The 25,931-nt window shown below is 38.4% G+C and overlaps 4 protein-coding genes across 11 annotated transcripts in view; 2 read left to right on the top strand and 2 right to left on the bottom strand.

Annotated features, from left to right (window-relative positions):
• Nucleotides 1-1,312: 1,312 nt before the first annotated feature.
• Nucleotides 1,313-9,573, bottom strand: cutlet (chromosome transmission fidelity protein 18 homolog). Its single transcript, XM_014361795.2, has 10 exons — nt 9,326-9,573; nt 8,990-9,253; nt 8,582-8,901; nt 8,088-8,515; nt 7,778-8,020; nt 7,221-7,558; nt 6,910-7,151; nt 5,448-5,710; nt 5,095-5,374; nt 1,313-1,699 (listed from the first exon to the last, which is right to left on the bottom strand). The coding sequence occupies exons 1-10, from the start codon at nt 9,405-9,407 to the stop codon at nt 1,466-1,468; spliced, it is 2,694 nt and encodes an 897-aa protein (XP_014217281.2). The 5' UTR covers nt 9,408-9,573; the 3' UTR covers nt 1,313-1,465.
• A 1,373-nt stretch (nt 9,574-10,946) lies between these two features.
• Nucleotides 10,947-17,393, top strand: LOC106646451 (uncharacterized). Its single transcript, XM_014362491.3, has 2 exons — nt 10,947-11,474; nt 16,848-17,393. Exons 1-2 carry the CDS (start codon nt 10,947-10,949, stop codon nt 17,382-17,384), a joined length of 1,065 nt encoding a protein of 354 aa, XP_014217977.2. The 3' UTR covers nt 17,385-17,393.
• Nucleotides 17,394-20,090: 2,697 nt separating this feature from the next.
• On the top strand, nt 20,091-21,762 carry LOC106645737 (protein maternal effect lethal 26-like). Its single transcript, XM_023390918.2, has one exon. It carries the CDS (start codon nt 20,442-20,444, stop codon nt 21,552-21,554), a length of 1,113 nt encoding a protein of 370 aa, XP_023246686.2. The 5' UTR covers nt 20,091-20,441; the 3' UTR covers nt 21,555-21,762.
• A 1,373-nt stretch (nt 21,763-23,135) lies between these two features.
• The window catches only part of siz (Brefeldin-resistant Arf-GEF family protein schizo), a 113,461-nt gene continuing 110,665 nt past the window's right edge, over nt 23,136-25,931 (bottom strand). For 7 of the 8 annotated variants that reach the window (XM_014361661.2, XM_014361665.2, XM_014361668.2 and 4 more), the window contains 3 exons: nt 25,206-25,824; nt 24,772-25,116; nt 23,136-24,526 (listed from right to left, as the gene is read on the bottom strand). In XM_014361661.2, coding sequence (XP_014217147.2) covers nt 24,108-24,526; nt 24,772-25,116; nt 25,206-25,824 — 1,383 coding nt within the window. In that variant the 3' untranslated portion in view covers nt 23,136-24,107. The remainder of the gene's footprint in view (nt 24,527-24,771; nt 25,117-25,205; nt 25,825-25,931) is intronic. The other variant, XM_014361666.2, reaches the window with a different exon arrangement.

Below are 25,931 nucleotides of genomic sequence, written 5' to 3' on the forward strand. Positions count from 1 at the left end.
TCGGCTCGCGAGGGGGAGGGATATGAAATTTGAATCCTCGACGGACGGAAGCAATCCACTTAGCAACGAACCGATGCACTTTCGTCCTCAATTCCTCGGCAAGCAAAACAAACAAATGAGAGAGAAACGTCTCGATAATCGCGTACACGTAGCGGAGCGTCAGCTTTTTTTTCTCTCTGCTAAAATGGCGTTTTAGCGTGACGGCGTGGGCCAAAAAATAAAAAGGAGACGAGGGGGAGGGCAAGGGTGGAGTGAAAAGCACAGAGAGAAAAAGCGGTAAAAAAAAAAAAAAAAAAAAAAGTCTGCAGGGGGGTGGGAGTAAAGCGACGGCCGAGCGCGCAGTAATGGGCCCAGGGAGATTAAATGCGGGTAAGTGAGAAAGGCGGCAAACCGCGCGCGCGGAGTGTGTGTGTGCGGCGCAGAGAGTTTATACGTCGAATCGGGTTTCAGTGAAAAAGAGACGAGCGCGGATGAGTTGCTTGGCAAAGTGCTGCACTGGTGTGTATACTGTGTGTGAAAGCTGCAGCGCAAGCGCGCGCAAGCTCCTCACCGGTGGTAGGGGTGGATATGGGAGGTGGGAGCTGGCGCGGGGAAGGTGATACGGCGTGGTCTGGCGCGCGCTTATATAGATTGGCCTTTTAGCGTCTGCCACCACTTTCGCAAAATGTATTAAGTGATTTATTAGATATTTGTCCTCGTTCGGCGTGCACCCGCACCCCGAGCTTCTATATTGTGTAATTGGATGGTTGTGCGCACATGATTTACGAACGCGCCGTGCACTCGATACTTATCTTTTGCTGCTGTGGCAGCACAGCGGAACGCCAAAATTTTAGAATACATTATACGTGTAGGGTATGTATGTACACCGCGGAAGGATTAATTTTATATTCATTGAAATGACGGGATTAGGTATATTGTATGTAGCGTGTCGATGGAAGTCATTTTGGATTTTTACTGGAATGGTGGATCGATAATTAATTCAAAATGTATACAACTAAAAATTTTACATTGGTTTGCATTGGTATAGACAAATTTTTTTTTCCGTAAACATTTAATTTTGTGTCTTACTTTAGATTCATGTCAAACATAAAGTAAGACTCAACATTTAATGTGTATGGCTATCCATATGCTTTTTAATTCATTGGCATCGATATTAAAATTGAATTTCTTATTACATTTACAACTAAAATTCTTCAAAAAATTTTCATAACGAATAAGTTTAGTAATGTATCTTTGAGCAAATTTTATTTTTTAATATTCAAGAATAGTTATTTCAATGTTACATACAGGGTTTGGTGATAAAATTATAAAGTTAAAAACGTATATAATCATTTATTATTGTTAATAAAATATTAAATTATTTTACAAGAAATACAAAAGGCAGTGACTCGTATATATAGCTTTAGTCGTTCACAATATAAACAATACGTGATGAACAAAAAAAAAAAAATTATAATAATAATAATTACAAAAGATCCTTCATCAGAATAGTACGCCTTACTGCATTGCTGTATCCTTCTTTGTACTCAAACCACACGTTGCTCCTGAACAATTTCTTTTGTTTTTTCTCGGCTTTTGCGTTTTCAATTTTTTCGAGCTCTTTTGTGTTTACGATGCCCAGTGCCTTTTCTTCTTCAAGCTGCTTCTTATGCTTTTCTTGCCCGATTGACTTGAAGGTTGCGAAAAAGTTGCGGTTTTTCTGAAAATTAATGTAATAAAAGAATTTTTGGAAAAATTTCATGTAACAATCGTAAAATGTAGTCGATGGCGTACTTATGGCCGAAAATTTATTTAAAACTATTTATGTTTTATAATATTGCAAAATTGTATTGGTTATCTTTAGAATAAAAAGCAATCCTGTGGGTTTTAGTTTGCTTCACGCGTATTAGAATCATTAGATTTCGTACACATGAAAGAAACATCATATAAAAAATAATTACACTCTGTCGAGGAAAGCCTTTCGATTGGTACAAGTAACGAACGGTATAAAAAGATTTTTCTTCGTATATTTCATGATGAAACAGTATGATACCACAAGTTAGACATTTTTTGAGAAAAAAAGGCTTATGGTCATTTTTTGAGAAAAAAAGGCTTATGGTAGTAGTAGTTTAAATTTTGACAAATGCAGTTTAAATGTGGCTAAGAATAGGCAATATAAATAAGTATGTAATAGAGATGGATACGTAGATATATAATGACATATGGTAATAAAATAAATTATATAAATCATATAAATAAATAAATATATTTTCACATTGGCTGAAAAAAAACCCCCGTAGTTACGTATTACTTTATTTATCATGATTCCAAATATAATTTGGAATCGAAAACATGATAATACTTTAAGCATATACCCTATATTACGAGCTAAATTAATAAAGCTCTAATCAGGGAAAAAACGATTGCCCTGATCATTGTATTACTTTCTCCGCTATAGTAACAATTGCACTGTGCGGCAATGTCAATGGATAAGTTTCGAAAGTAATTAACATCGAAAACCGAAGCGTATATTAATTTCCAAGGTAAACCAAAGTTTCATACTTTCGAGATTAATTGTCTCGGTGAATTCAATCTGTCCGATTGAAAACGCTCCAAGCCATGCGAACTTTGCTCCACGGACTCGGAGCTAGGGTCTTGACAAACTTTGCCTTGCACACCTCTTTCGCAAACGAAGTTTTCATTCATGGTACCAATTTACGCTGGAATCCGATCAGTTGTTTAAAAATCGGATTCAAAAACTATGTTGACTTTTTCATTTAAACTTACTTTTAGACATTATCGTTTCACGGAGTATTTTATGTATGCTTGCTTGGAAAAAAAATTAATAAAAATTAAGTAAACCAGTTCACAGAAAATAATAGAATTGTAGAAGTTTTCCTTTTGAGTTTTTTGCGCGAGAAGTGATAAAAACCTAATCTAGTAACTAATAATTTGTCTCAATAAGCTGTTTTCTATGTTTTTGTTGAATCATGAAAAAAAAAAAAAAAAAAAAAAAAAAAAAGAAATCCCATCACCAGCCCTTTGCACGAGTGAAACTACTGGTTCATTTACCACTCAAGTATACATATATAAGTATATACAAATAGGCCACAACAAAAGCTTTCATACCGAGCATATCGAGGCCAAATGAATAAAAATCAGGATCGATTGGCTTCCATGCCGGGAACAAAGCAAGCAAGTATTACAAGTAACCGCTCAATCCATCGGCAAAGTTTCGCTCCCGTGCGCACACGCAATCGCAAAGCTCCATCCACCAAAGATTTCCAAATCACTTCCTCGAAGCCACCCTGCAAACATCCCCGACCAAGTGTAGGCACAATGGCCAAGGTGCCGGGGATATCCTATACGTATAAAAGCATCATTAATCGAAGAGCGTGCATATGTGTGTACCCACACAAAAGCATCAGCAAGCCGTAAGAGAGATCTCCCTCGGCATTGGAGAAGAAGAAGAAGTAGCCATAAATTTCGATGACTGGGTATACACGATGTATATAGCGTGCGCGTGTCGCACGAGCCAACCGGACGTCGGGGAATCAACATGACAATGCGCGCGCTCCCGTACGGCACAAAGGAGCCGTGATTGCGCCGCCCCCGCGATTATACGAGTGAAAAGAGCGTATAGTCGCGTGGCGATGCCATATCCCATACGTGTGTACATGTGCGAGGAAAAGCGGGCTTTTATCCGCGCCGGGCGGAAGGACAAGCTCGAGGAGCATCCCTTTGTCATCCCGTCCTCTAAGAGATTAACTTCATCACTAAGCGTTTTTCTTGTCTTTGCTAAAAGAAGACGAATACAAGGGGGTGGGGTGGGGGCGGGGGAGGAGAGAGAGAAACGGGAATCAAAGACGAGGAAAAAAGAAGGGAAAAAGTGGAGCGAGGACCGAGAGATGTATATCTCCTTTGCAGGAGAAGAAGGGGAGGGGGCGGCGAGACGAGGGCCTCCCCTATGTGCTACACGAGTCCGGGAGGTCGGGCTATCATAATATAAATTAGCTCGTGTGGGCTTTTCCCCAGTGTTAGCTCGAGATCTGGTTCATAGCCCCGAGTGCTTCGGGATTCACTATTCATACACGCGACAATTAGATAGGCATTACTCGGCCTCGTCGAGCTGGGTTACACTGCCTGCTGGATAATACACCAGAGAGAGAGGGGGGGGGGAGAGAGAGCAAAGTAAGGCGGGAGAGACAGCCGAGAAGGGCTGGGGCTTGAGTCAACCCCTAAGCCAGTGTAAACACGTTTTAATAGAGATTCGCTTGAGCGGTTGTAATAGCCTCGCGGATGTATAGCTCTTCGGTGTGTGGGGGTGTGCGCGCACTTACACGAGCACTCAGCTCCACCTCCTAACTCCTCGTTTTCCTCTTTTGAGCGAATACACGCACGTCTTCGTCGGCTATATACTCTCAGTGGCGTTTTCTTCTTCTTCGTCATCATCATCAACTTCTTTTCTTGGCCTCCCCTTGGCAGATGAGCTTGTGTACGCGGAAAGTAATGAGCGGGAGGGCCTCCTCCTGCTATACGTAGTGGCATTTGGTTAGCCGTGCTTATTCTCGGAATCAAACCCCTTTCGGGGGTAGTGCTTTTTCCTCCCAACAAAACCTATTTTTCCTTTCAGAGAAAAAAAAAAGAGGGGAACGTGTCGCTGTTTTGACTTTTTCATGCTTAGATTTCAGTGACGAAAATGACGACGGGAATGAGTTTCTTTCGACCCGAATGGGGGAAAGGTCGCCGGGATAAAAGATGATCTCTGCTTTTCTATTTCGTGGAGGCTTCTTTTTTCCTTCCTGATGGATCTCGACTCCTATTCACCTGGTCTTTTTCTCTAGATGCTTATAATTGCAAGTATTACGCTATGCGTTGCGAAAACGTCGAAATGATTGCAGTCGGTATATAGTGTAATAGTTGTGATGATCGAACCATTACATGACCTCATGTTTTATCGAGTAATTCTGAACTTGGATGTATTTCTGTATAAACGATACAGCTTGGAAGAAAAAGGGTGGGTAATTGTAAAGATTTGATTTGGGTCAAAATGAGAGAAAAAGGTCCTTGCCATCGATTGCAAAGACAATGACGCAAGAAAAAAGTTCCTCTCACCTTTTCACTGATCGGCTGCACCGAGAGCTGTTTCAAGTGATTCGGAACGTCCTCTTGGCCCTTGGACTGATCGGCGGACGATTTTGCGGCGCTCGACGACGCCTTGGCCTGTCCCGTCGCTTTGCCTCCACTTGCGCCACTGGCCGTTGGGTCGCCCGTCGCTATGGCTGCTCTCTGTATTCTTGTGGTCTCCAGCTCCTGAATGATGATCTGCTTGACCGTGTAGGGTATGGTTTTGCGCACCTTGCACTCGGGAAATGTGCCCAGGGCCCACAGATTGCTGCAAGTTCCACGAGGACATTTGCTCGATTTTTCGGAAGCTACGGGGATGATAAAGTTCGGGATGTACTCACGGGTCGAGAAAGTACTCGTAGCCGCCCATGGGCTTCTTGATCTGAGTGAACGCCAGTCCAAAGTCCAGCATCACGTTGATCAGCTTCTCGAGCTCTAGTTTTTCCTTTGGGCTGTACAGGAGGAGGTTGACTGGACGCAAGCGGGGAGTCAGGATGTCAGGCAGGTAAGGCAGGACGTCGGAGACGAGGGTGAGGACGTCGATTTTGCTGGACTTTTTCGTTACCATGAGGATTGCCTTGTTCCGCTCTATTTTTTGATTGACCTGAAACGAGTCGGTAAAACGAAAAAATGGCGTTGTGAAATACGAGTAAATACACTGGGACAGTGGAAAATGTATGTTGTTTTGTCTTGGTTGCTAATGGAGTATCTCAAGTTACAACAACTTTTAACAATTAGCTTACGATAAATTCACAATTATATTGTTTTGGAAATTTCCTTGATTTCAAGTAAAACACGAAACAAAATCACTGAAATCCGGGTGACGAAAATTCCCTAAAATTTGAAAAAACCATTTTTGCAGTCTTACAATCTGCGCGTCGAATTTCGACGCTGCACGAGAGCCGCTCGTTATTACATCCACCGCGGCTATCAGATTTTTCTTCCAGCAGTCTGCCGCAAACAGTTTGTAATGATAAAAGAGGCGATCCGAGCGGAGAAGAATAACGCAAAGAAATAAGTTTACACAGGCAGGAAAGGGGGTACAAAAGGGTGCAGAACAACGCAAGAAAGGATGGGGGTGGGGGGAGCGCACGGCGTCGTCGGGTGCGGGAAAAAAAAGGGGCTGGATCGTTGACCCTCGGCTAGGAGGTGGAGTCCTCGGCCCGAAGCCCTGAATAATTCAAGCTCTCATTAGGGCGACAAAAACAGCCCTGACGAATAGCCGCTCTCGAGGGAAAGGCACGGGAGGTCCGTCTATTGCGTGTACACTTCGAGGCTGACCTTAGCCCGAGCGCGCGTCCGCGGAGGAATGAAAAAAAAAAAAAAATTCTCGCGCAAGCTCCCCAGCAAACAGACCCCCGTAGCTGGCTTTGTTTTATTTCGGAATATATTCTCTCATTTCTTAAAAGCTTCTCCCCTGATAATTAGCCCAATGCGCGCGCGCGCGCGCTCGCATTAATTATTAGCGCTTCTAATTAGCTGGGGATAAATCAAAAAGGCTGCAGCTGAGGAGCAACCACCTGCCCCTCTCCCCGCCACTCTTTACCCATCGCGAAAGGGGTATATACGAGCGAGAGCTTTTCAGGCTCGAGCGGCAAAAGCCCATTAACGTTATTGCCTCCCCTGCAACAAGGGCGATAAATAACTAGCGCGCCGAGCAATAGCGGCTACCGGACGCAACTACCTCCATTAGTTACTAACGTGAATTATCATTGTTTGTTGTTCCGCTCCGTTGCGAGTGTACGCTTTTTCATTTTTTTTTTTTTTTTTCACCACTTGTGGATGCTTGTGTGTGTGGCTTACCTCGAACTGGATTGTTGGATAAGTGATTTTGGGAACTTGACTGGCAGCAAGGTACAGGTGCCAAGCTACGACTGCAGAGTTCACGTAGGGCATGAGCATCCAGGTCTGGTGCTGCATGACCAGGGTGTTCACTTCGTCATAAAACTCGAACCACTGCAGTGACTTGTAGACCGGAATGATTTGCTCTTTGCAAGTTGTCGGGTAATTGTGGAAGACACCTTGCGCCAGGCGCTCTGTTTCGACTGGAATATCGTTTATAATAATGGTATGCTCGATTTTAAACGTAACAACTGGATCTTTGGGTCAATTACCTTGATGTGTGAGCTTCATGATCTTTTGTACTCTCTCCTTAGAGGTCGTAAGCTTGCCCATGGGCACATGCAGCATCTCTTTCCAAGAATCAAACAGACCTTTTTTCATGTCCTTCAGGCCAAAAGCGATGTTTTGCAACATCTTGGCGCCACCACCGGTGTACTGCAGTAAACCAAGGCAAGCTCTAACGTCGCAAGCTGATCTCTCGGCCAAGTGGATCAGGATTCTCATGTCTACCCTCAAGCCCTCTTCACTCATAATTTTTGCTAAGCGCTCGGCTAGAGCCGTAGGGGTGATTTCTGGTACACTTATCACAAGAGCTATCGATCTCAGTGGCCTGTTGAGCAAATTGAAAAAATTTTTTTTTTTTTTATCAAATTATGTAGTTGTAAAAATAATCAAGATGTAAGAACATTATTTTTTAATTCAGGGCTCTAAGAGAAAATTTTAATTTTATATTTAACTAGTTATATTTCCAATAAACATGTTTTATACAAAACACGACTGCTTTAGAGCGAGAATTTGTGTTGACAATTGATAGAATAAGCGTAATTACCTCAAAGATGGAGCATAGAGATCATTGCATATGCAGACGATTGGCCGCCGACAACCTTTACTTTTTTTGTCAACTTTCTCCTTCATACTTCTACCTTTTGGAGCTAATTTTCCATGAATAAATTTCATGAGGAGCTCTATAGAAGCTGCAGGAGCACCATCAACTTCGTCCAATACAAGGCAGTTGGGTCTTTTCTCTTTGTCTATTACAGCTCTCATCTGTGTTGATGATAACAGTGCTTCTCTAAAAGGGTGATCACAAATTAACACACCGTTTCAACATCAATGAGTATTTTGGTGTTCAAATTTACCTAAAAGCCTCAGGTCCCCTCTCATCACTTGCATTTATTTCAACGACATTGTATCCAGCATGCCTAGTTGCAACGTGAGCTAAAGTTGTTTTACCTAAACCAGGAGGGCCAGAAATCAATGCTATTCTTCGAGTGGGAAAACCGTCACTATCATGGTCTGGAACATCTTCTTGTTGTTTTTTAAATTTGCTTTTGAATTTGGGATTAGCTTCAGGCCTTTTTGGACGTACAGTGGGATCTCTGTCAAAAACGATTTTGTCCCAAAGTTTCAACCACGAAAGAAAAGAGTAGTTTATACTTTCATCTGACAACAAATCCAAGTATCGATGAGGTCGGTATTTATCAACCCACAATTCACAGCTGGGGCTTTCTGTTATTTCAGAGTTTTCCATGGCTGCAAGATTAGCTTTTTCAGCTTTTTGTTGCAACTACAAAGTAATACAGTTATCATACGACTTTGAATCAATGTGTGAACAACAATGTTAAAAACTTACAATATTTTCGGCTTCTTCCTTCAGCTGATCAAAAGATTTTATTAGAGAATTTGAAGTTGGACGGTGATTTACAGGTTCAAAATTATTCTTATTAGAAACTTTAATGTAGAATCTTTCTCCATCATCAATATGAGTAACAGCAACAAAATTATACATTGGAATTCTCTTTGTAATATTGTTAGAAAATTTATTTTGAATAGTTTTCTTTCCAGTACTTTGTTCTTCATAGTGAATATTTTTTCTCCTCTCTAGAATAATCTTTATAATTTCTTCTGGCTGATCCCAACAAGGTCTTTTCTTTTTAGGAGATGTAAACTGATCTAAAAATACAAAATGTCAACATAATCACTGTCTTCTGACACAAATTCCAAGCAAACATATATTCAAATAAATAAACTATTCACTTACCAAAATCTGTAAAATTTAATGACTCCAATGCATCTCGTGGTATATTAAGATCTTGCGTAATTTTATCAATCGATCGTTTACTCGTAACCACAGACTGACTGATGATATCTTCTTCATTTATTGAAAACCAATCTTTGTCTTGTTCTTGAACCAAATCAACATTTTCAGTTTCTTTATCGCTATTAACATGAATCTGATCATTCTTTGGCTGCTCTTGTTGGTGCTGAGAAATATTAGTTGCAACAGTTTTTTGCACCTCTGCGGCTGTTGATTATAAAATAGTTGTTAAACCAATTGATATAATACTTTTGATATTTTGGGGTTAAAAAGATTTACATTCTAGTTCACGTAGAACTTCGTACTCATCTTCGTGCAACAAATCAAACTCTTCGTCAGGATCAGGAAAATCACCATCCATGATTGCAAATAAATTATTTTACAACAACTGTAAGAAAACAAACGTCACCACTTCTTTTTTGTCTTCGGGATTATAATTATACACTAGGTTAAGATTTAAGATTTAAATGCCTAACGTTACATTATCGTTTTCCTGCCAGTGCGTAGGTATAACAACAAACAACGCTGACAAGTTGACTTTGACTATTGTTATATGTATATATATATGGGCTCGTGGACTAGTGCTGCTAACGTGCTAACTGCATGAATGTTAACTTGTCAGCGCCATCTAGCGTTGTGATTTTCGGAATCTATCTATCTAGGGGAAATCATTTTGTAAAAAAACCCCTAGATTTTAGTGTTGCTATATATACATATATTTTTTTCTATACCTATAGTGTTTTCTGCCAGAAAGAAGTCACTATACAATAGTTCTAGTTCAAAAAACGCAACGCGAGATGGCGCTGACCTACCCTACCGTACCGACAGCGCATCGGTAAAGAGCCTACAACGGGTAAGTGAGTTGAATGTCGGTACGACAGGGCCCGTGTTTCTGCATAGATACCGACAATACCATCAATCTTTTCTGGTGGAAACCCTAGGGACCTAGCTAGGTCAAATATATACATAGCACAAAATCTAGGGTTTTTTTTTCAAAATGATTTCCCCTAGATAGATAGACTCCGAAAATCACAACGCTAGATGGCGCTGATCAATACAAAACGATAGCTATATGCCTGATAGCTTTTTTATTATTATATTATAGCCAGACATCGAAGTAGGTTAACCACCCGCCGGTTTGCCGCCGCAATGTTTACTACAAATCTGTAGCTTCGATGCTAATTGCTATTTTTTGGAAAGGTTTAACATAAAAACGAAATAAGAGGCAGAACCATGTAAGTATGCATATAGGACAGCTTACATTATTATAAGATAGCTCACTAATCGAAGAAGAACATATTTAAAACAATTTTAGATAAAAATATTTTGTTGCAGAAAACCTTCCTCGCATCTTTTCTGGCACTTGGTGAACGTGATTAATTATTATTACAACTAAGTGCAAGTAAGTAAGAAGTATATCGAAATGTCATCGCGTCCACAGAAAAAATGTGAAAATGTAAAAGGTACAGTTATTTATTGTCACAGCAGCAACTTTATGTGGCGCTTACCCTTGCAAAATCTTATGAAAAATCAAGATTATTACATTCTGTCACCGACATTTAATGATCTTTGTGTGGGATATAAATGGCAGTTTCAACTACGTAATAAAATCAATAAGCGCCCTTTGATTTGGCTTAAAAGCGAAAAAAGCATGCAAGGAGTGGTAGACGTTAGGTTTGACTTTATTAAGCAACAATTTCATTTTGAACAGACTGAGTGGTCAACTGAGTATAGAGTGCTACCCTGTCCTAGTAATAATCCTTATGAAATTCGATTTTCTTTTCCTCAAGTGCATGTGCGTCCAACAGAAAATCAGCAGAGTATGTCGGATAGCGACTTAGGGAGTGACTCTGAGACTGACAATTCCAGGCCAAGAAAAAATGTTTTATTGCAACAAAAAATGAAAGCATTGGATGATTATGAGATGCTTTTGAATAACAACAGCTTGAGTGACATTAATATTAACATCAATGGCAAGACTTTGCATGCACATAGATGCATACTGTCAGTAAAAAGTTTAGTATTTGCAAATATGTTTACCAATAACATGGTTGAAAAAAACACGAATACTGTCTTAATTAATGATATTACATATGAAGCATTTCATGAAATGTTGCGCTTCATGTATACTGGTGAGATAAAAGACATCAACATGGCAGCTGATCTTTTGTACGCTGCTGACAAATATCAAATAAAAGATTTAAAAACTATTTGTATCGAAAATCTTGTTACAAACATAAATGCTGATAATGTTGTAGGATATTTTCATCTTGCAGAACGTCACAACAGTGAAAAATTGAAAAGTAAAACTGTCAAGTTTCTTCTTAATAATGCACAAACTGTTATTGAGAAATCAGAGTTTAAAGAACTGTCTAATGAAAATCCGATTTTTTATGAAATCTTTAAAGCAATCGCTTCCAAACTTAAATAATGAAACTATAAACGTCTTAGCTTTGAATTTTCTTGAGAGTACATTTTGCAAATATTCCTTCGTACATCAGTACTTCTCTTTTCCCTCTTATTGTATGCGATTGTTTGAAAAAATTTTTATCTTTTATAAAATACATGTCTTGTAGTAACAATCTGCTAATTTAAAATTTATCTTAAGATTAGTGTTACTATAATATTTTTTGTGTAAGTCGCTAAATTTTTTTTCTCTACATTTTCATTTTTTTATATGGAGCCATTAGAATTGTACCAAAATATACAAATGTTTCCAGTGTGAATTAAAACTTGAAAGCTTGTTCTATAATAAATTCGATAAATAAATATTTTTCTAACCATCCAGAGTGTTTTTTTTTGTTTTTGTTCAAAACAAATCTCAGTTTTATAGATTTTTTAATCAATTTTAAAATTACTAAATAAAAACAAAACGTCTCACTTAAAGGTTTATTGATGAACAGCGTGTAATAAATGCGTGAAACTTTTTAATTTTGTGTTCTATATTGTCACTACAAAAACAAAAAAAGCCCATGTATCACATTTAATTGCAAAAGAGCAATGAAAAAATAGCACAAATGTCAAAGTTGATTCCAATAACATTGTCAACTAATGATGAAAAGAAACAAAGTCTTTTGTCTTATTAACAATAAACGTGATTGACATGAACGAGTTACTTCTATGCAAGCATATATTCAAAAAGAAATTAAATTGTAGATGTACAGGTATGGATCTCAAATGTACTTCGTCAAGAGGATAAATACAATGGATAAGTACTTAGCACACCAGCAATAGATATAAATAAAATTAAATAGAAAAAAAATATAAGATCATAAAAACAATGAGTTACTATGAAAGATTTGTGATTTAGTTTGAATTCTTTAATATTGATATTTTTTTGCACCTAGACGTGTTTACTTTACGTTATCTTACAGACTCGTAAACCTGTTGGTTACTATAATATAGAGTAAAGCCTGAACGAACCATATGTACCCTCGTAATTTTTATCACCTACCATAAAATATAAAATGCATTATCGACGCCTAGAGAGCTTGTTAGCTGTAAATTATTTAAAAATTAATTAATATTTATTACAAAGCCTATACCTAATGAGAGTTTGAAATGTACATGGTACATGGCAATGTTGATATTTTGGTGACAATACTGATGTTATATGTATTGTTGAGGGCATCAGCAAAGATGGCTGGTCCACATAATGATTCAGTAAGTTATAAGTATGAGAATCAGGGCAAATTATTAACTATCACTCTGACCGTGAAATAGCTACAGCTGTTATTTATTTTTCTTGTAAGCTTTCACATTAGCTAGCTGCACATTACCTACACGTATCGTACTCATTGTATGCCACATATTTTTTGCTGTTAAAACCCATGGATAAAATAATTTTCGTTTGCGCAATGAAGTTACTTTTCTTGTTCAAAGTAAACCCATTAAAGTAAAAATTACTCCCGTACAAGCATAATGACGCATGAAATGCATTCGGGATCAATAAATGCGTACACGTACCTAAACGCGTTCGCAGTTATCTTATTTCCAAGTAGTATCAAGCCAAATTTTCTTATACACTTGTGAATTAATTTGTCATTGAAGTAAAACTTGTTGGGGTCATGCTCATACGACTATATTATTAAATTGTTTTCATAGCACAAAAAATTACCATCAGTACTCGTACAAGTGTTGCCAAGTAAGAACCGATTTCTCGAAAAAAAAAAAAAAAAAAAAAAAAAAATATATCAAAATTATCTAATACAAAGAGAACCTTTTGTACTTGTCATAAAAATATGGATGCACTGCGGGTACCCTTTCTATTTTTGGCGATTTCTGGTGTTTGGAGGCCAGTGCATTGGACGTCGTCACGTCAAAAATGGCTATACAATTTTTACTCGCTAGTCATACGTGTGATACACAACACGTTCACTCTAACAATGTTCCTTAATTTGTTGGTTTCGAAGAATACCCAAGAGTTCATAGAGAACTTGTTTTTGGTACCAGAGTTCATAGCTTGTTCCGCAAGAGGGTTCATTTTATTGAAAATACGAAAGGACATACGTGATTTGGAGAAAATGTTTTGTACAAAACTTTGTACTCCTCGGAATGCCGAAGAAATTTCAATCCAGAAGGCAGTCAATAATTTTACCAGGTCACTTGGATGTTGCACTTAAAAATGTTGATCATTATATATAGTTGTGACAGCAGCTTATTGAATCTCGTGTATTTTATATATTTATGTACAAAGGATGGCTCAGATTACCTTCACTTGCATAGTCCTGTTATGTACGACTTATTTTTCCCTGCAGCCACTTTTGAAGTTAAACAACGAATTCGCCCAGTCAATAAAAATATGGCTACCGTTTGCCGTAACCACCTACGAGACGTACTCGATGATTTTCGCTTGGCAATTCATCAGTACGGCTCTCAACGGCGTGTACGCGATGAACGTTGCATGGCTGCCCCTTTCTTTTTTGTGCAATGTATCCGCGCAGATTGCCATTTTGTCTTGCCGTTGGGATCACTTTTCGCGAAACGTTCGGGGATTACGTGAGATCGAGAAACCGCAAGATGTCATCGATGCTTTTGAAAAAAAGGCAATCAGGGAAAATGTACAACATCACGTTTATCTTTACAAGTAATTCGTGTGTAGTTTATACAATCTAAAATTACCTTTAATATTTCACGAAAAAAAGCAGTACTTCGACACCTCTTGATCTTAGTATTAAAATTACATTGCCTATTGCAAGCTATAAAAATATTCTTCGTGGTTCTTTAAGATTGGCCAAATGTGTCAACGATACCTTCAACACTCTATTGTTACTGGAATACCTCATGTGTTCATTTATCGTGTCAACAAGTATATACGAATTGGGACTATCCAAAGAAGCAGATCTAAGATTTTTTACATCCATTGTAGTTTTGTTTGGCCTACTTATGGAGTCTTTGACGTACTTTTGGTTTAGCAATGAAGTTTACATAGCGGCTAGTATATGTTTTACATCGTGTTATTGAATTGCAATTTAAAAACTACTTCTTAAAGATAAAATATTAATTAATAATTCTAAATTACTCTGTTAATGTGCTTTCTTGACTGGTTAGGATGCATTTTTCGTTCTTCCAAATAAAATCAAGGAATAAGTAATTGTTTTACTTTTCTGTCGTAAATTTTATAAATATAGTTTTTTTTTTTTTTTTTTTTTTTATGTCATGGGGGAACTATTCGGAAAAAAATAAATGGATCAAACGAAAAAAAAAAAAAAATTGTCAATTTTCTTGTTTGCAATGGTAAAATAAAATTTAAATACTTTTCTTATGAAATGCAAGTGCCATCCTGTTAAATGTTCAGTGATGATTGTTGTTTTATCTTACAGAGTATGAATTTTCAAGGTTCCATATATAATACAGAGTGGATAAATCTAAGCACTTCTGCACGTAAAAGTCTTGTATTAGTTATGATGCGTGCTGCCAAACCCATTGTAATAAAATGCGGTCCCCTGATACATTTGACACTCGGCTCTTATATTTCCGTAATTAAATCATCCGTAGTATTTACCAATATTGTTCGATTTATAAAATTCATGATTACATTTTTGTATGCAGATTTTGAAAGTATCATATTCCATTTATAACTTACTGAGAAAATCAAATCAGTGAGTCGATAATTTTCATTGAATTTTTAACAAGCCACAACATCACAAACCACATTGTGCGTGTGTTTAAAAAAATGGGTTGTACTTATTTAAAATAAATGTATTACAATTATAAAATTGATGCTGTCAACAATTAATAAAAACCCCTCTAACGGCTTGTCATAAATATTTTTAAGAAATTTTCTTTTCTTGAAATACGTTTTACACGTAACCACAGTTAAACACAATTAAAATTAAAAATCGATTTATTCTCCTACGTGTTAACAACGTCAGTGGTTGATTCAAAACCAAATTTCATTTTACGTCACTACGTTGCTGCCTAATATTAAATACTAAGTAATCTCGGATCGAAAGTAGCGATGAGTAACGACTTGTACTGCTCCTCTTTATTTAGACATTTAAGCACCGAAAAATATGTTTATGTAATTCATTGAAATCGTGTCGTTAATTTATTACCAATATTTATTATAAATATTAACTTGAAAACTCCTTTTTACTATTTCACTATGCCAGCAACTGCATTAAGTAGTGACAAATATTGGGCTATATTTGGGTTATATTTATATAACGATTGGGCTGTTTGCATCGTATGTGCATTTATCAGTATAGCCATGAAGACAGTTGTCGATGAACGCATAGAAAGTCGAGAAGCGAATTCGGACTAACAGTTGACGTAATTTTTCGCATGAAATTTGTACGCCACCTCATAGCGAAAGCGCACGTGGAGGTCTAAAAGAAAGGCCCCGGGGCCAAATTCATTAAGCGCTTATCAGGTAGCTGACCAATCCCAAGACCGACTTGGCTATTAACGACCAACTAAATGAACGATGATAAATATCCATTTTCACTTCGTTATATTTGTACGTTGAAAATCATTGCAAAGGCATCAGTCGTAGCTTATGTTCTCCACAATAAGTTAGTGTCAAAGAATAGTTGTCTGTTCCACGAGTATCACCTCGAATATTCACTTTTTGAAAATCATCGCAAAGGCATCAGTCGTAGCTTATTTCCTCCACAATAAGCTAGTGTCAAAGAATAGTTATCTGTAGTATCACCTATACGAGTATCACCTCGAATATTCATTTGTTGAAAATCATCGCAAAGGCATCAGTCGAAGAATACCAGAACAAACAGTTGACCAAGGACTGGTTGTGCAGTGCAATTTCAATACAAGAAAGAAAATGGCATCATTCAACTTGGACACCGATTCCACGTCCGGCGTGATTGGTCAGAAACTGAACCACTACCAGTGGACGGTATTCCTGAGCGACATCAGCCAAAACGGGAGAGTAGTGTCGCCGGTGTTCAAGGACCCTTGTCTGGGCCACAAGTGGCAGCTCCAACTGACCACCCAATCGTTCCCATTTGCACAGTCTTCCGAAAAAACGGAGTACGACCAAATATTGCATTGTAATTTGAAAAACGAGGAAAAAATAGAGGGCGACGTGGAAGTGCGGTTCCTCAACAACACGGGCACGCGGAGCTTCCAATTCTCACGGACCGAATGGTCGAGCGAGTCCACGATGCTGGAGTGCGATTGCTTCGACACGAGGGCCGGGCCACAGGTGTTCATGGTGGAGTTTTGGTTCCACAAGGTCGACGTTTATCTGACGACGGATGTCGAGGAGGACGACGATTCGGGAAGCGACTGGAAGGAGTTGGACGAACACCCGAAGAAGTACGCTCTGTTGCGGCAAAAAGCCAAGGCGTTCGACGACTACAAGATGCTCCTGGACAACGAGCAGTTCAGCGACGTGGTTGTCGTGGCTGGTGGTAAAATGTTGTACGCCCACCGGTGCGTCCTGGCGGTGAAGAGTCCGGTGTTCGCCAGCATGTTCCGCACTTTGATGGTGGAGCAGAAGACGAGCACCATCCACGTCGATGACATTAAGTACAAAACTCTGCGGGAAATGCTGCGGTTCATGTACACCGGGGAGGTCAAGGGTTTGGGTGACGTGGCCGTTGACCTTTTGTACGCGGCGGACAAGTACCAGATCGAGCCGCTGAAAAAGATGTGTGTGGACAAACTCGTGAAAAAAGTGAGCGCCGACAACGTTGTCGAGTACATGGTCCTCGCGGATAGACACAACGTGGACAGGTTGAAGCACAGGGCTCTTCGGTTTATCGCGACTAATGCGAAGAATATCATCAATAAGCCGGATTTTGTAGATTTAATGTCGACCCAGCATCCGATTTTTTTTGATATTTTCAAGGCAGTGGTCTCCCAATGTTGTTGACTACGTTGCCAAAAATGGACATTTTATGTTTTACCCGTTGTGCGTGACTTGTATAGTATGTAAATATAAGAGAACTAAATCGGTACAGATCGATGTACTTAATATATGTATATATTTTTTTTTGTAAAACAGAATATGTGATTTTCTATGTCATATAATTGAATTGTATTGTAAGACTCTTTGAAAAGTATGTCGTTACATGCAAGATTTGGTGCAATTTGTTTTTTGCTCCAAAATGATGTACATCTTTAGTAACACAAGTAGTCTTTGCAAAATTTTAAAACCAATTAAGTTCTACAATGGATACAGTTTGTCATGAATACGTATCCTGTAACAGTCTAATATTTATATATGTATATATTTTTTTAAAATAAATTTTACACCACTTTACTTATGATTTTGGTTTTTATTTCACATCTGATAAAAATTTCATGCTGTGCCATTTAATTTTTCGTACAATTTGGTACAGTGACTGTTGTACTGATAACAAAAATATATATGCTTTAATATACAAACGTACAATCAATCCATTTGTCATCCAAGAAAACAAGTGTGGTTATAAAACACACATAAGTTTTCAATTAATCGCTACAAGTTGGGTTTTTTTGAGTGAAGGCAAAATATTTTACACCAAAGTTTAAAAATATTACTTGAAATTAACAGAATCAACAATAACTTTTGTACAACCTCGTAGGTAACAATATAAATATATTTTCTTAGGCGCAAAAACTTTTATTTTTACTTGGATTAAAAAATTTCACGTTTTTTCTTGAAATATGTCTAGATCACGTGGTAAGGCCTATTTGTTATTTTATATTTTAGCCGTGTTTCAAGAAACAGTTATCACATCAAGTAGTACCTATTTATGAAAGTATACATTTTTTAAAAATACCATTGTGCTGCGCACTTTTAAGTGATCGACCTCCCACATATTTACACTTTTGGAGGTAGATTTTCAGAAAAAAGATAAATTGTAAACTTGCCGCAAACAGTACAGTCAAAGTTATCTTTTTGTTTTATATCTACAATGTCAGTTGCGGCTGGTTTATAATTAATAAAATGGCTCTTCTGTAAATATTAGTAACAATTTATTTGATCAGCGCCATCTAGCGTTGCGGATTTTTGAACTAAAAAGTAGCCCTTAAATTCTCAACGAGAGTTTTAGGCATTTTCGGCCCTAGAGCCAAACGATTAATTATAAACCAGCCGCAACAATTTTCATAGATGTAAAATAAAAAGATAATTTTGTTTGCACTATTGGCGGCAAGCTTACCATTCTTTTTTTACCCAAAAGTACAAATATATAAAAGATTAACATTTAGGTAGAAGATGTATTGAAAACTTGCCGCAAACATTACAAACAACGTTAAATTTTTTTTTTATATCCACGATAGAAGTGGCGGCTGGTTTATAACTTATCTTTTACCTGAATATTGACCTCATATATTTATACTTTCGGGTAAAAGATAAATTGTAAACTTGCCGACAACTGCATAAACAATGTTAACTTTTTATTTTGTATTTACAAAATTAGTTGCGGCTGGTTTATAATTAATTAAATGGCTCTACTATAAGTAGTAATAATTATTTGGATCAGCGCCATCTAGCGGTCGAAGCTTTTTTGGCCAAAAATTGCTTCTGAAATTTTGAAGGAGAGCTTTAGGCAGTTTAGCCCTAGAGCCATTTAATCAATTATAAACCAGCCGCAACTACTGTTATAAATATAAAATAAAAATTTAACATTGCTTGTGCTATTTGCGGCAAGTTTACAATTTATCTTTTATCCGAAACTGTAAATATATAGCAGATCGATGTTTGGGTAAAAGATACATTGTAAACTTGCCGCCAACTGCATAAACACAGTTAACTTTTTATTTTGTATTTACAAAGTTAGTTGCGGCTGGTTTATAATCATTAAAATGGCTCTACTGTAAGTAGTAATAATCATTGGGATCAGCGCCATCTAGCGGTCGAAACTTTTTTGGCCAAAAATTGCTTCTGAAATTCTGAAGGAGAGCTTTAGGCAGTTTAGCCCTAGAGCCATTTACTTATTTATAAACCAGCCGCAACTACTGTTATAAATATAAAATAAAAATTCAACATTGCTTGTGCTATTTGCGGCAAGTTTACAATTTATCTTTTATCCGAAACTGTAAATATATAGCAGATCGATGTTTGGGTAAAAGATACATTGTAAACTTGCCGCCAACTGCTTAAACAATGTTAACTTTTTATTTCGTATTAACAAAATTAGTTGCGGCTGGTTTATAATTGTTTTAATGGCTCTTCTATAAATAGTAATAATTATTTGGATTAGCGCCATCTAGCGGTCGAAACTTTTTTGGCCAAAAATTGCTTCTGAAATTCTGAAGGAGAGCTTTAGGCAGTTTAGCTCCAGAGCCATTTACTCATTTATAAACCAGCCGCAACTACTGTTATAAAAATATAAAATAAAAGTTTACGTTGTCTGCACTATTGGCGGCAAGTTTACTATTTATCTTTTACCCGAAAGTACAAATATATAAAAGATCATTATTCAGGTAGAAAATGTATTGCAAACTTGCCGCAAACATCACAAACAACGTTAAATTTTCATTTTATATTTACGATAGAAGTGGCGGCTGGTTTATAACTTATCTTGTACTTGAAAATCGACCTCTTATATATTTATACGTTCGGGTAAAAGACAAATGTACATCAGCCCGAAATGGCTGCTACACGTTCTGGGGAGAGTTCTTTTTCTTGTCTGCTTGTGTAAAGTAACAAACAAATAAAAGTGCTGTGCATTGAAACCAAAACCAAACAAATCCTTTTCATGTGTTCATAAAATGTTTTCTCTATAGAAATTCCAAAAGAATCGCGTCAAAAAGGCCTTGAGTCCAAGTACTGATTGACAGTATTGACTAGTGCATGACGAAGTAGTGGGCACAATTACAATAATATACAAGTACTCATGACTTGGTGTACACAAGGGAAAACTATTTTGATGCAACAAATTTTATTGGGATCATCAGTAAATTGAGTAAATATAAATAAGAGACTACTTTCCATGAGCGTATGGTAGTCTTGTTCGAGACACCTCATAAGCAACCAGTATTATACACACTCATGTCTAACAGTGGAGCAAGCAACATGACTGCACGTACGTGTGCAGGTGAAATAGAAAAAAAACAGTCGTCGTACCATTGGAAAGTAGACAATTTCGTCAAGTTAATTAAAGATGGTCCAATACTTTCGCCCACGTTTAAAATGGGTACATGCGACTCTGCTCGTTTGTGGCAATTGCAATTGACACTAGTCGAAGAATCACCCAATGACGAGTATTACGTGAAGTGTATCCTCAAAAATTTGACCAGAATCGAAGGTTACGTTGAGATTGCTTTTGTCAAGTTTGACGATAGTCACAGCGAGCTGGTGGGTTTTCACAATCTGTTTGTCTTTAAGAATACGTACACCTCAACTGCAGGAGTTCAATTACACGCAGATAGATTCATGGTAAAGGACTACTGTAGATACAGACAGGTCTTTATACCCCAGTATTTGGAGATCCCTTTTTTGTTCCACGATTGGGATTATCGACCAGCCAAGTTCCACTCAAGCGACGATGAGGACAGTGATTCAGAGACTCTGGCCCAGAGAGTGGATGCTGTCAATGCTTTTGAGACGCTTATAGATAACAAGGAGTTTAGTGATTTTGAGATACATGTTGACGGTAAAACGCTTTATGCACACAAGTGCATTCTAGCAGTGAAGAGTCCGGTATTGGCGAGTATGTTCAACAATGACATGATGGAGAAGGTAACTAGTTCAATGATCGTCAAGGATATCAAGTATGAGATTTTACAGGAAATGTTGCGGTTCATGTACACCGGGAGGGTGAGACATTTTAATAAAATTGCTGCTGATCTCTTGTACGTGGCTGAGAAATATCAAATTGAAAAGTTGAAAATATTGTGCGTTGAGAAACTTATCAAAAACATGAGTGCCGACAACGTCATCGGACACATACATCTAGCTGATAGTTATAACAATGACAAGTTGAAGAGTAAAGCCGTTGAGTTCGTTGTAAATAATGTGAAAGATGTTGTTGAAAAGCCGGAATTTCAACAATTGGCTGCACAGATTCCGATATTTTTTGAAATTTTCAAGGCAGTTGCTCTAAAGAAATGACAAAAAACTGACTCCTCATTGTAGAGGTCTGCATTGAAAATAGTTTTCATAAGTATTTGTATTAAAATACATGGATTTATTTTCTTTTATATGATTTTACAATTATCTTTGAATATTTTTTTAGTACAATGCATATGTCATATTGTTTTATAATAATATTTGTAATCATTGTAAGATTGTTATTTCATTGTTAAAAGACTACATATATATATATCTTACTACAACAATTTAATCATGTCAAAACTAGGGTAAAAGAGATTTAAATAAAGAAAAGAAACATTTGATTCATTGAAACTTTATTACTTGTTTTCCAACACTTTTTAACACTGTCATCAGTTGTATGTGCAATTCAATCAGAGCTTCATCATCGAGATCAGAAAAATCATCACGTATTAAACAGATAAATTATTTCTTTCTGTGGATTTGGTGTGGCTCTTTGACCTACACGAGCCAAGGCCACCGACATAAGTAAGTAATCCGATGAATTCGATCACGCCCGAAGCAAAAAAACGTCCGTATAGGGTGTCCGGCCTGTCGAATATAGCCAATATTTATCAGCGGACGAAGAAAAGTACAACTCAGATTTCTATATGTCATTTTAAAGGGCAAACTCTGAGTCGTGCTTTTATTCGTCGCCCAAAACAAAAAAACGTCAGTAGGGTCTATGAGCGACGAGAAAAATCGCACGCTAGATAACGTTGATTGAAGTACATACAAGAGCGAGGGCCACCGACGAAGCCCGATCACGCCCGAAGCAAAAAAAATGTCAGTAGGGTATCGAGGGTATCGATAGAATTCTAGTGTGATTTTCGGGATCTACTTATTCGCTAAGGAAATGGGGTGAAAAATATTTAAATAAAGAAAAGCAACGTTTCATATATTGTGAATTTATTATTTTGAAATACTTCGTATTACAATAATTAGTTGTATGTACAATACAATTAGAGCTCGTTACAGTTCCAAACAGAAATCGATCTCAAATTACATTTCTTTGTCAATAAATGTTATTTACGACTTTTTCCGTCTTGTGGCGAAAGGTGTGTGTATTTGCAGACAGTAGTTTTTTTTATTAATAAATTGCTAACCGATTTAATCTATAAATCGCCAATCGCCAGAAGATTACGCGTCGCCTAGTGTTAATTCATATAATTATGTATACAAATCTCACTTTGATTGATTTATTTAATTACAATAGCGACAAGTCTTGGCTCATCGATTTAGGCCCTTTCAGACGAATAAACAAATAGAAACATCCACGATTACTACATTCATAGCCTTTCCCGAAAATGCTACCGAAAAATCATACACATCGTAAATATAAGAACGTGATACACGACAGCAAAGGGGAGGAATCTTTCATTCTTGGTACGTTCTATGTATAATACTGCATTTGAAATCCAGTGACTCGAACAGTTATTTTTCAAGGTCATTCAATGATTCCAGGCTCCATTATTACGTTTGTCCTCAAATGACGTTTATCCCGATTATTGTACTCCAATTAATATACTTAGAGATACGAACGATACAGACATCTTTGCTTTATGTATATATGTATATATATATATCTTTTTTTTGTTTTCTTTCTACTATTTACAATATTACTATATAGTGACTCAATTCACTGTAATGTCTCGGAACTTAGGCCTAATACAGAGTCTAGACACGCACGTATAAAGATTACTTATACAAAATTCAATTGTTTCGCCCTAAAACGATCTTTCACGCGCTACTATGCGATAATTGCTTCAACATTCATGAATTGCATTAATCTTTGCAAGTTTATATAAATATAACGTACGAAAAAAAAAAAAAAAAAAAAAAATCCTATTAAAATTCCCATAGCTGGGCGAATGCAATAAATACATACTATACACAAACGTTTAATTAATTATTTTTTTATACGTCAAGAAGAGAGTGCGGGTACATCGCGTGGTGAGTTATACAAGTATAGAAAAAACATGGTAATCGAAAAAAAGATCCATGCGCGGAAAATGTACAATATTTGCGCGAGAGGAAAAGCATTCGATCGGATCCCGCCAGACGGACGCGCTTTCTCCCGCATTCTTTGTCTCTTTTTGCCGCATCTTCTTCTTTACAAGAGCATGCATTTTCATATTAATCGTAACAAAAAAATTAACAGTTTAACGACAAGCAATACAAACTTGTAGCAAAAACAAAGGAAATAAAAATTAACGTGCAAAAAATCAGTGTAATATACATGATACAATATAGTATTGGTACGTGTAATTACAGTCTGGTGACGGGGGAAAAACTGTTGACATTGCTCATCGCGAGACAATAAACTACACATGACTAGAAATGATTGCTCTTGAGCGCGCGACAACAAGTCTTTCCACGTACAATAAATATTTTGCCCGTCTCGGACAAACAATCGCTCGCTGCTCTCGTCGACCAGCCATATCCACGGAGACGCCGCACAAAGGATAGACAGTAAAAAAAAGATATTTATGCAGACATGACCAGCGATGAGAGCACGAATGAAACGCAAGTATATTATTTAGCTAAACGATGCCCTTTCAGTGCTGCATACGTCTAGACTTCAGTGGTGCGACCGTAGGGAGCCGCGGGACTGGGCGAGCCCTGCATCGTAGTCACAGTCAAGCCCTGCTGTGGTTGCAGTGGCGGTGTCTGATGGTGATGAGGAGGAGGAGGAGGATGATGATGATGATGATTGTGGTGTTGCTGCTGCTGTTGGACCTCCTCGCTGTGGGACAGCTTGCGCTCGCGCTTGTGGAAGAGGCTCCCTAAAAAAGAGGGCTGCTGAGCGATGGCTGTTCCCTTGACGGCGCCAGCACCTGGGTGTGCGCTCACACCGGGCTGGGCTTGTGCAGGTACTCCGCTCGCCTTCGCGCCTTGGCTCATCGAGCTGGCGGAAGTCGACTGGAAGGAAATTGACATACCGCTATCCAGTGAGCCGACGCTGCCTCGACGCTGTGGCTTCTCCCCGGCAACTGCAATTCACCAAAATTTAGTATGTTTCTTTATGTTTTATACATGTTTTACTGGATGTAAATGAAAAGATAACCATCGTTCAAGGGCCTCCGAGTTACATAAAATAATTTCACTTGAACGTCACTTTGATTTCATTATACATCTCGCGAAAGTTAATTTTGGCTTATCAATTTCGGATTACAATGTAACTCCCTTTTATATACGATTCCTGTATGTATTCTGTTGGCACATTTGAAATACTTACATTGCTCGTGGATGTCGAGCAGAGAATTGCTGAGTGTGGACCGTTTGAGCTGTTGGGAGTCGTTGTCCGCGACCTCCGATCTCTCGGAGCAGGGTCCCGGACACGGACAGACCTCGACGTCAGCGACTCCGGAGTCCCGGTTTTCCGAGGAGCCTCGCGTCCCGCGGCTATTCTTCTGGCGCTCGAGCTCGGTCTCGATACGCAGGGTCTCCATCTCGTCCATCTCGCTGATCGACTCGCGCAAGTCCTCCACGAACTTGCACCGGTCGTGTTCGTTGCGCGCGTTGAACGTGACTAGTGCTTTGTTGTCGACGCGCTGCGACAGCTTTATGCCATACGGGTAGTCTGTAGGAATATTGCAATTCGTGGCATTTAGTTTGTTTCACCTCGATCCGAATGATAAACAAATGAAAACAAAAAAAAGGATGCCTTACGAGGAGCTTCGAACAACGTGACGAGCATGCCGCAAAGCGGGAAGCTCTGCCTGAAGGTGTAGGTGACGCTGCTCTTCTTCTTGCTGAGTATCTTGGTGACGACGAGCAGGTCGTTGAAGAGAAAGACCTCGCGCTGGTGGACGCCGGGTTTCTCCTTCTTGTTAACGTCGGGGATCTCGTAGAGCCTGCAGTAGCAGACGAGCCTGCGATGGGGCAGGGCCATGTTGGGCTTTTTCCCGACAATCGTAGCCTGGACCTTCATGACCTGCGTCACGTGATCCGAGCCGGGCTTGAACTCGTTGGCCTTGACGCGGTCGTAGATTCCGACGAGTATGTCCTTGTCGATGTCGCCGCAGTCGTCGATGCCGCGCAAGTTCTTCACAAAATCCTCGATCCGCATGCGCCTCTCGGGTTTGAGATTCGGCGTGTGCAGATCCGTGTTGAGCATTATTATGGCGAACGCGAGGACGAATATCGTGTCGGGCGAGCGTAGCCTCATCACGACGTCCGGATTGCACTGGCAGTAACGCTGACTGAACACCTCCATCAGACGCTCGATCTTTTGGGCCTCGCCCGGCATACGGAAGTACGCTTGGAACTTTCGCAGTGCGACGTCGACCTGATTATGTTGGAATTAATATTTCATTGATTTTTTTTTCATACTCTATATGCGCTACGTTGGTATACGAATGAAAAAATAAATAAATAAAGATTCGATCGACTTAC

This window comes from Copidosoma floridanum, unplaced genomic scaffold, assembly GCF_036245765.1.
Source record: "Copidosoma floridanum isolate Cflo_tuat_1 unplaced genomic scaffold, Cflo_Japanese_pri ptg000009l, whole genome shotgun sequence".
Taxonomy (NCBI): Eukaryota; Metazoa; Arthropoda; class Insecta; order Hymenoptera; family Encyrtidae; genus Copidosoma; species Copidosoma floridanum.